The sequence below is a fragment of the Monodon monoceros genome, unplaced genomic scaffold (assembly GCF_005190385.1).
Source record: "Monodon monoceros isolate NGI ecotype Baffin Bay Population unplaced genomic scaffold, NGI_Narwhal_1 Super_Scaffold_16, whole genome shotgun sequence".
NCBI classification, from domain to species: Eukaryota; Metazoa; Chordata; class Mammalia; order Artiodactyla; family Monodontidae; genus Monodon; species Monodon monoceros.
The window spans coordinates 29,372,922-29,381,600 of record NW_021703772.1 but is presented as its reverse complement, the minus strand read 5'-3'; the positions used below and the strand labels follow the sequence as shown (position 1 = coordinate 29,381,600).

At 41.5% G+C, this 8,679-nt stretch overlaps 1 protein-coding gene across 1 annotated transcript in view; it reads right to left on the bottom strand.

Moving 5' to 3' along the window:
- Positions 1-6,231: 6,231 nt before the first annotated feature.
- The window catches only part of MDH1B (malate dehydrogenase 1B), a 29,013-nt gene continuing 26,565 nt past the window's right edge, over positions 6,232-8,679 (bottom strand). The window contains exon 11 of the mRNA XM_029225816.1: positions 6,232-6,507. Coding sequence (XP_029081649.1) covers positions 6,479-6,507 — 29 coding nt within the window. The 3' untranslated portion in view covers positions 6,232-6,478. The remainder of the gene's footprint in view (positions 6,508-8,679) is intronic.

Below are 8,679 nucleotides of genomic sequence, written 5' to 3'. Positions count from 1 at the left end.
TGTGTGTGTGTGTGTGTGTGTGTGTGTGTGTGTGTGTGTGTGTGTGTACTGGGGGGCAGTCTTATAGGACTGAGCTCTTAGCCTGTGGGATCTGACCCTATCTCCAGGTAGATTGTATTAGAATTGAGTTGGATTGCAGAATTCAGAATTAGGAGCAGAATTATACTCTGTATCCTCAGTGTTTGCTTCCCATACTGTATGAGCCATTGTAAGCATCCAAGAAATGTGTTGAGTAAGATCAATCAGGAGAGACTCGTTAGCATTGTGCATGGAGTGCCCCGCCTATGATCTACGTTGCATATTGCTTTCCTGTGGAGATGAAAGTTAATTATAGTCTGAGGCTCTCAGATTTCCAAATTATTTAAATACTTCTCCTTGTTCTGACTCCAAACCTTCTGATTATAATCTGTGTCTCCAAGTAGCTTGCACAGGAAGTGAAGTCACTCTCAGGGCTGTGGACATCTGCTCTCCTGGATAGGTTCTATTTTAAATCTAAGACTAATAAATTGGCATTCTTGTTCTATCATTAGTCTTGGTTGGTTTTGTGAGGATCATTAATAGTGCCCACACACTATACTTCTGATTGTGCAAGGATGAAGAATAGGCTTTGGTGGTGGATTCTACCAAGGTAATATCATCCTAGGAGATAACCTACTCACTTCCTTGGAGACTTACTGGTTTTCCTTTTTTATAGATACTTCAAAAAAGAATAATGAGTACTGTCAGAATTTAGAAGAGAGGGACAAAAACATACATTGATTGATCGCAATTATGTGTCAGGCATTATTCCAGGTGCTTAGAAAACAGAGAATGGATGACGAGCCTGCCATTTTAGTATGGGAGATGGACAATATGATAATAACATATGAACAAACAATAATATTGATTATTGTAAATGCTATGGAATAAAATGAAAAGTAGAGCAGGATAAGGGGGTTTAGCTATTGCTGAATATTACAGCCTTTCATAGTGTGGCATGTGTAGCCTCCATTAAGAAAGTGAAATTTGAGCAAAGATGTGAAGGAAGTGAAGGTGTTCGCTAAGTACCATTTAGAGAAAGAGTGTTCCAGGTAGAGGCTCTGGGGTGGGAGTCTGCCTGGAAGATGTAACTTGTAGCTAAGAGGCCAGTGTGGCCAGAGCAGAGTGGGATCAGCAGGGAGGAGAGGAGTAGGAAAGATCAGAGGGATGCAAAGGTGGGGTGGGAACAGGCCAATGTAAGGACTTGACCTTTACCCCTTGACCTTGATCTTTACTCTCAGTAGTAAACTGAGAGCCTCTACAGGCTTTTAAACATAGATGAGATACTACCTGATTTACAGGAGAATACTTTGAAGTTAGCGCCAACAGGACTTCCTAAGAGATTGGGTGTAGAATGTGAGGGAAAGAAAAGTAAAGGACGACTCCAAGGGTTTTGGTTTGAGCAGTTGGGAGGATGAAGTTCCCCTTCACTGAGATTTTGAGGGAGGAACAAGTTTGAGGTGTGAGATGTTGGAATAAAAGGGAAATTTGGGGCTTGTTAACTTATTTGCCTATTTGCAATTTAACTAGGAATCTCAAGTTGAATAGAGGAGTATCAAGTTTGGAAGAGAGGACAGCTTGGAGATATAAATTTGGGAGTTACCTACACACAGATGGTATGTAAAGCCATGCAACTAGATGGAATTATTAACAGATGAGTGTAGATAGAGGAGACAATCAAGGATAGACCCTTGGGGCACTCCAACCTTACGAGAGGACAAGAGGAGGAACCAGCAAAGGAAACAGAAAAAGTGGGACACCTCATGGGGATGAATTAGGAAGAAAACCAAGAGAGGAGTGCTGTGCGCCGGAAGGTAAGTGTAACCGAGAGAAGGAAATGATCCACCATGTCAAACACTGCTGATAGGTGAAGTCTGTATGAGAACTACAGACACATCCTGGGATTCTTCAGTCATCGCAGTAACTTCTGGGGGCTGTGGGTGTAAACTTGACTTGATGGCATTACTCGAGTGTGACTACTGCATGCTGTTCTTGGGCAAGAGACACTCGGGCCTGGGGCCACTTTCCCTGAGATTGAGATAGGTAGTGTACCTAAACGGAAGGAGGAAACCGTGGCTCTGCAAAACCCTTGCTTATGGCCCCTTTGTATAGAAACCATGCTTCCTTGGACCAAATGAGAAACTTGTGATTAGAGATTCCTGAGGGCTTATAATTTCTGCCCAGAAGAAATTAATCTAAGGCGCAGAGCAGCTGCTCAGGCTTGGGAGGGTTACGGGTTTTGCTTCCAGCAGCTCAGCTGTAAGCTTGGGTCACCTTTCTGTGTCCTCTGCAGAATGAGTAAGCGTGCAGCTCTGGGCCAGGACCATTTTTAGACGTAAAGATGCTCATGTTAAGGCCAAGAAAGGAGCAAATGAAGGTTATATATGACATTTCCCACCTGGTAGGAGTAGAGGGAGGAAAAGGCTCTTTAACTTATTTCTGTCTGTTGGAATCCCACAATTTTCATCTCTCTGATATAAAAAGAAATGATCTGGCCAACAGAGGGAAGGTCACCCCACTGTGTCAGACCTAAAGTAGCTTCAGTGAGATAAGATTCTAGGCGGGGCAAATGGTCTATGCAAATGTGGTGGGGCAGCAAACCTAAGGCTCACAGGATTGTGGTGAACCAGTTTGGATGACATTAAGAAGTCCTAAAACAACACGCTGGTAATTGTGGAGAGGAATCCTGATGTCAGAAAGTGAAATTCAGACTAAAGTACCAAGGCTGTAGATGTGGATAAAGGGAATTGGGGAGGTAGCTGACTTAGGAGGTGACCTCCCATTGGCTGGAGCAGTGGTTGTGAAAGTGTGGTCCGCAGATCAGCAGCATCAGTGTCCCCTGGGAACTTGTGAAGAATGCAAGTTCTCAGGCCCCACATAAGACCTGCTGAATCAGAAACTCTGGAGATGGGGCACAGCAGTCTGTTTTTAACAGGTGATTCCGATTCATGCTGATGCTGAAAACCACTTGTCCACTGAGCTAGGCTGATGACATTTACTCACTGGAATTGACTATTAAAAACATGAAAGCATATACACACCATAATACATAAGATAGATAACCAACAAGGACTTACTGTATAGCACAGGGAACTATATTCAATATTTTTTAATAACCTCTAAGGGAAAAGAATCTGAAAAAGAATATATATATGCATATATGTATAACTGAATCACTTTGCTGTACACCTGAAACTAACACATTGTAAATCAACTGTACTTCAATAAAAAAAATAAAATAAAAAAGAAATTAAAATATAAAAAAATATGAAAGTCAATACAGGTTTTGAACCTGACTGAGTGGGAGAATTGTCTAAATTATCTAAATATATTTCTGATTCATTCCACTAGAACAAATGACAATAAAAAAGTGAAAGATATTTCTCGATCAAGTTATGTAGCTTTTGGCTGTAAGTATATATAGGCATATATATAAGTATGTACTTGTTGGATGTAAGTAACAGAAACCACAACTCACAGGGGCTTAAACCATAAAGTTATTTGTTGTTTATTGGACAGGAATTCTGAAGGTGGTCCAGGGTTGGCTCAGAGGCTCTTTGAAGTCATTGAGGCATTGGGCTCAGGCACCAGGCTTTTTCTATCCTTCTACACTGCCACTCTCCTGGTGGCACCCTGCTGGTGATGTCTCACCTCATGGCCACAAAATGGCTGCCCAAGCTGCAAGCATTAGGTCCGGGTAGAGAAGCATTTTAAGCAGGAAGGAAGTAGGTGGAAGTCAAAGTGATTTCTCCTTGCATACCATTCATTCATTCCCTCTTTCTCTCTGCCTTCCACACCCTCTCTCTCTCACACATACACACATCCCCACTGGAAGACGATTCCTCCTTACGTATCACTGCACAAAACTGGGTCACATGTCTGCCCCTAGACCAATCACTGGCAAATGGGACTAGCTAAGATCTATCAAGATTCATGGCCTAGAGTTGGGCCCATTGCCCATCCCAACAAAATCAGAGTTCTGTTAGTCAAGAGAATGGGAGCAGGGCTGTAGGGAGGGCAAGTAAGAGTGCCTGCTACAGTCACAGGATATGTACACTTAACCTATATTTCAGTGACCAATAAAGTAATTACTTTATTCATTTAATGCCTTTCTCTGTCATGTTCTAAAAGTTCTACTGAATATTCTTCCCTCATGCCTTTATCATGACAGTTTTAATAACATGGAGAAATTATTTTTTAATAATCTCACATTAAAGTTACTCCTAATGGGAAGACCAGATTTGAGATTTCCCAAGTTGGGTCATTACAAATAATAAGCTACTGTGAGAGCTAGTGTATCAGCTGAAAAATGAACAAACAAACAAAAACAAAATAGTAATTATCTGAAAGATATTATTTTTGAAATGGCACCCTCATTATTTTTCAACAAATAGCAAGCACGTATAATTCCATATCTTTTATTAATTAATTTTGGACACATGTATGGTAGTAGGTATAGTGGTTAAAATCACTTTGTTCTTTTCTCCTATGGGAGTCTATCCTGGACCATCCTGGTCATCCCATAGTGGTTCAAACAAGCGATTGTTCAGATTCATACTGGGAAGTACAGCCTGCTGGGGATGGGGCTGAATATTTCCTACAGTGTCCCTAGAGAGGAGAAACTCTGCCCATGTCTCTCTCTAACCCCTTCCTAGATGTCCAGCTATTGGAGAAGCAGCGATTATCTGATTGGTCAGGGCTTGACACCCACTGGGAAGAGTCTCACTAAAGGGCAGGGCTACTGGATTGAAAGGTGATTGTGTTCATGGTTGTATTCTCTGTTCAGACTTTTCCTCTTTGTTCTGGCTGATAACTGATGGGCATAGCTGACTCCAGGGGAATGGAACAGGAAGCTTTGCTCGAGTTTCTTAGTCTGAGTCACACGTTCTAATCGAGTTCAATTTTACCGTGAAGAAGCCCTGTGTGCTGACGGGCAACTGCCACATGCCCCACTGTGTGTTGTAGAGCACCAGGGGATTTCCCCTCCAGTTACTGTTCTTTGTGGTCTCACCCCTTTGGTTGACAGCCCCACAAGAAGGGGCAGAGGAAGTGGTAGGATTAGGGCACAAAACCTCACCTGAAGTCCTTAAGTTTTCTTCATAATAAATGAGGTGCTGACTTCGGAAATAAGCCAAAGTTAGTCATGGTTTTAAAATCATCCATTTTATTATGATGGTATAGAAGCAATGCAGAAGCATCTGAAAGCTCCCTGAATTTTCAGAAAGTAACTTGTACCTGAAACACCATTTAAAACTACAGAGAGGGGCTCCCCTGGTGGCTCAGTGGTTGAGAATCCACCTGCCAATGCAGGGCACAAGGGTTCGAATCCTGGTCCGGGAAGATCCCACATGCCGCGGAGCAACTAGGCCCGTGAGCCACAACTACTGAGCCTGCGTGTCTGGAGCCTGTGCTCTGCAACAAGAGAGGCCGCGATAGTGAGAGGCCCGCGCACCGCGATGAAGAGTGGCCCCCGCTTGCCGCAACTGGAGAAAGCCCTCGCACAGAAACGAAGACCCAACACAGCCAAAAATAAAGAATTATTAAAAAAACTACAGAGAAAGCACAGGTATCGGCAATTTTTAACATCACTCCTGGTCTTTCAAAAGTTCCTAACTGGCCTTTGTAAACGGTCTTATTAGCTCGAAATATATGAGCAGATGGGTATGACTCCTACTACTTTAATAAAATACTGTAATTTTCTTCTTAAACCATGCAATTATAAGGTAAAATATTACGCTTTTCTTTTAAAATTCCATTTACTCAGGCTACATATGGTGTCAAGAAACAGAAATCTACTCAATATAGACTAAACTAAAAGCAAATCCAAGGAAAAGCAATACACAGCCGGTTCTTATGAAGGCGGTAAACCTGACGGGCTCTGAAGACCTCACAGGCAGAACTTGGTGGCCTTCTCTTGTTCGCTACCATTACCATCACTCAGACACCAACTTACTCATTTTTTCTCAGTTCAAATCTTTCGAGAGAGCAAGAGAAAACTCTGATTGGCTCTCCTTGAGTCAGGTGTATCCATTCTGGCCCAATCAGCTGAGGTCAAGGTGGTAAGGACATCTGAGCAAACATGGCCACCTAGGCCCATGTCTTAGGTATGGCCTGCGGGAGAAACAGGTTCTCTCAGAAGGATGTGTGGGCAAGGATGCAATGACTGACAATTTTTTTTTTCAATTTTATTTTAGTGTAGTTTAAAAAGCAGCAGTTAACACCAAACTATTTAGAGAGAGTGCAATAATAAGCAAACATATAAATGGATACAAGTAACAGAAAATGACTGAACTCTGACTTTTTGTGTGTGTGCTGTCACTGTTATTTAATTGTCTCACATAATGTTATCCAAGACTGAAGTAAACCTTTCGAATTATTCTTCTCTAAATACAGACATTCATGGGTCTTTCCATATTTATTATACTACCAAATAATTTTATAGTTGATCTAATTCGATCTGCTACTGTTCCATAGTTTTGCCTTCAGAATCTGTAAAAGGAAGGAAAGGAAACAATGTAACTATTTTAAAAATATGTTAGTAACATGTTTTTATTAGCTTTTCTTTGGCTACCCTTTTCCTTCTGTTTACTGGATTCCTGTATTCAATCTGATTCAATAGCTGAGGGAGTGCATGTGTGAGAAGGATCCTATGAGGGGAATCAAACCACATGATCATCATTAGACAGTTTCGTATCAAAACGAAATTCTGGCCACTTTCCTGACCTTAATCTATGTCTATGTGCCATCTCTCTTGGCTCCTTTGCTTCTCATTTTGAAATTTTTTAGCAGCTATATTGTCAGTTCCGTTTCCTCTTTTGGTCCTACTTTTCCTCTATGCACCAATTCTAATTCCCCATAGCTAGCCCCACGCCAAAGCCCATCACACTGCACATTTTCAGACTGGAAGGTGCAATGGAAATATTAATCTTATTGGATATTTAAATGAAAGTGTGGAGCCATGGGTGAATATCCTGACTGGTCAACCACAAAGAAACCTACATCTGCCTTGTTTGCATAAAATATCATGACAACTCAATTATGATCTTTGAAAATCTGGACCTGCAGATATATTTATGTCCATTTCCTCACTTACTCATTCTGAGGGGAGGATTCGGTTGTCACTGTCAAATATAAAAGTAGGAAGTTAAGCTCTAGAGAATCAGCAAACATGGCTGAATTTCTGGGGATGTGGGAACACGGAGGGTTTGAGAAGAATCATATCATAGGGACAGTTGACCTCTTCTACCCAGTTCCATTTATAAAAGGAAAGTCCAACTTTTTTTTTTTTTTTGCGGTATGCGGGCCTCTCACTGCTGTGGCCTCTCCCGTCGTGGAGCACAGGCTCTGGATGCGCAGGCTCAGTGGCCATGGCTCATGGGCCCAGGCACTCCACGGCATGTGGGATCTTCCCGGACCGGGGCACGAACCAATGTCCCCTGCATCGGCAGGCGGACTCTCAACCACTGTGCCACCAGGGAAGCCCGAAAAACCACCTTTTAACATTAATGTTTGTCTACCAGCTACCATGTGTGTGTTCTTGACTTTGTGACTTTTCAGAGCTGGTTTGAGGAATCAGATCTAAAAAATCTACTGCAGTATATAGAGAATTAAAAGAACGGAGTTTTTTTAGTATTTAAAGGACACTGAGTTTTGCAGTTATTTTCATTTTTTCCTTTTTCCTTCTACTCCAAGTTTCTCTGAATGCCTTGTCCTCTTTGAAAGTTGCAAGATGCCAGATCACTTCTATATGGCATCATGGATAAGCCACTGTCAGGGGCAAACAGGTGTCTAGCCAAACGGCTCAGTGTAGCATCTTTCTACCAACTTCCCTGTGAAACCTTGCTCCCCACAAGATAAATCACTGGCAATGTTTCAGTGTTTGCCAGCTCCCTCCTGTACACAGAGTTTTAAGTAAAGAAGTAGTAAAGATGGAAACAGACTAGATTATTATTATCTTCTAGATATACAGGTCGTATAGGCAGATTTAGAAAATATATAAGCCTATATACAAATATATACAAGATACATATATGTATGCGTGTATAAAAATTCCCAGGTTTTCCCTGTTAAAGAGAATTCTAACTTGGACTTGTCAGGGTCTTCCTTTCACCCACATTCTGAGGAGGATCCTGACTTGCCATGTCAGCTATTTTGAGCTTTGTAATGAAGGATTGAGAAGAAAAGGTGAGAAGGATGAGACATAGAGGCTGGAGCTGAACTTATTGGGGAGAGTTTGAGGTGAGTATGACATGGAAGCAATTTCAGCATTAAAAAAAATTTGCTTCCATCTTTTATCCCTCCTTCAAAGTGTTTATGAATAAAAGAAACAGAGTTATTTCAAAATTACTTCGGTTGCTGGACTGTGTTCTCTGACCACAGGGTCATTCTCTAAGGCTGGACGATGTGTGTCATGACCATTAGCACCACGAAGATTGCTTATCACTTGACAGACTTACCATCTGACAAAATTAGATCTTTTTCATCATCTGGCATTAGATCAGAAAACAAATCTTTATATTCTGAAACTAATATTAGATAAAACATGGTGGTTTAGAATATAACTAACAGCCCATGAGATGTTCTTTGTGAGTGCTTTTCAAACTTTGTTGACCAAAACCCAGTGTAAAAAAAAAAATACATTTTACGTTCCAGTCCAGTACC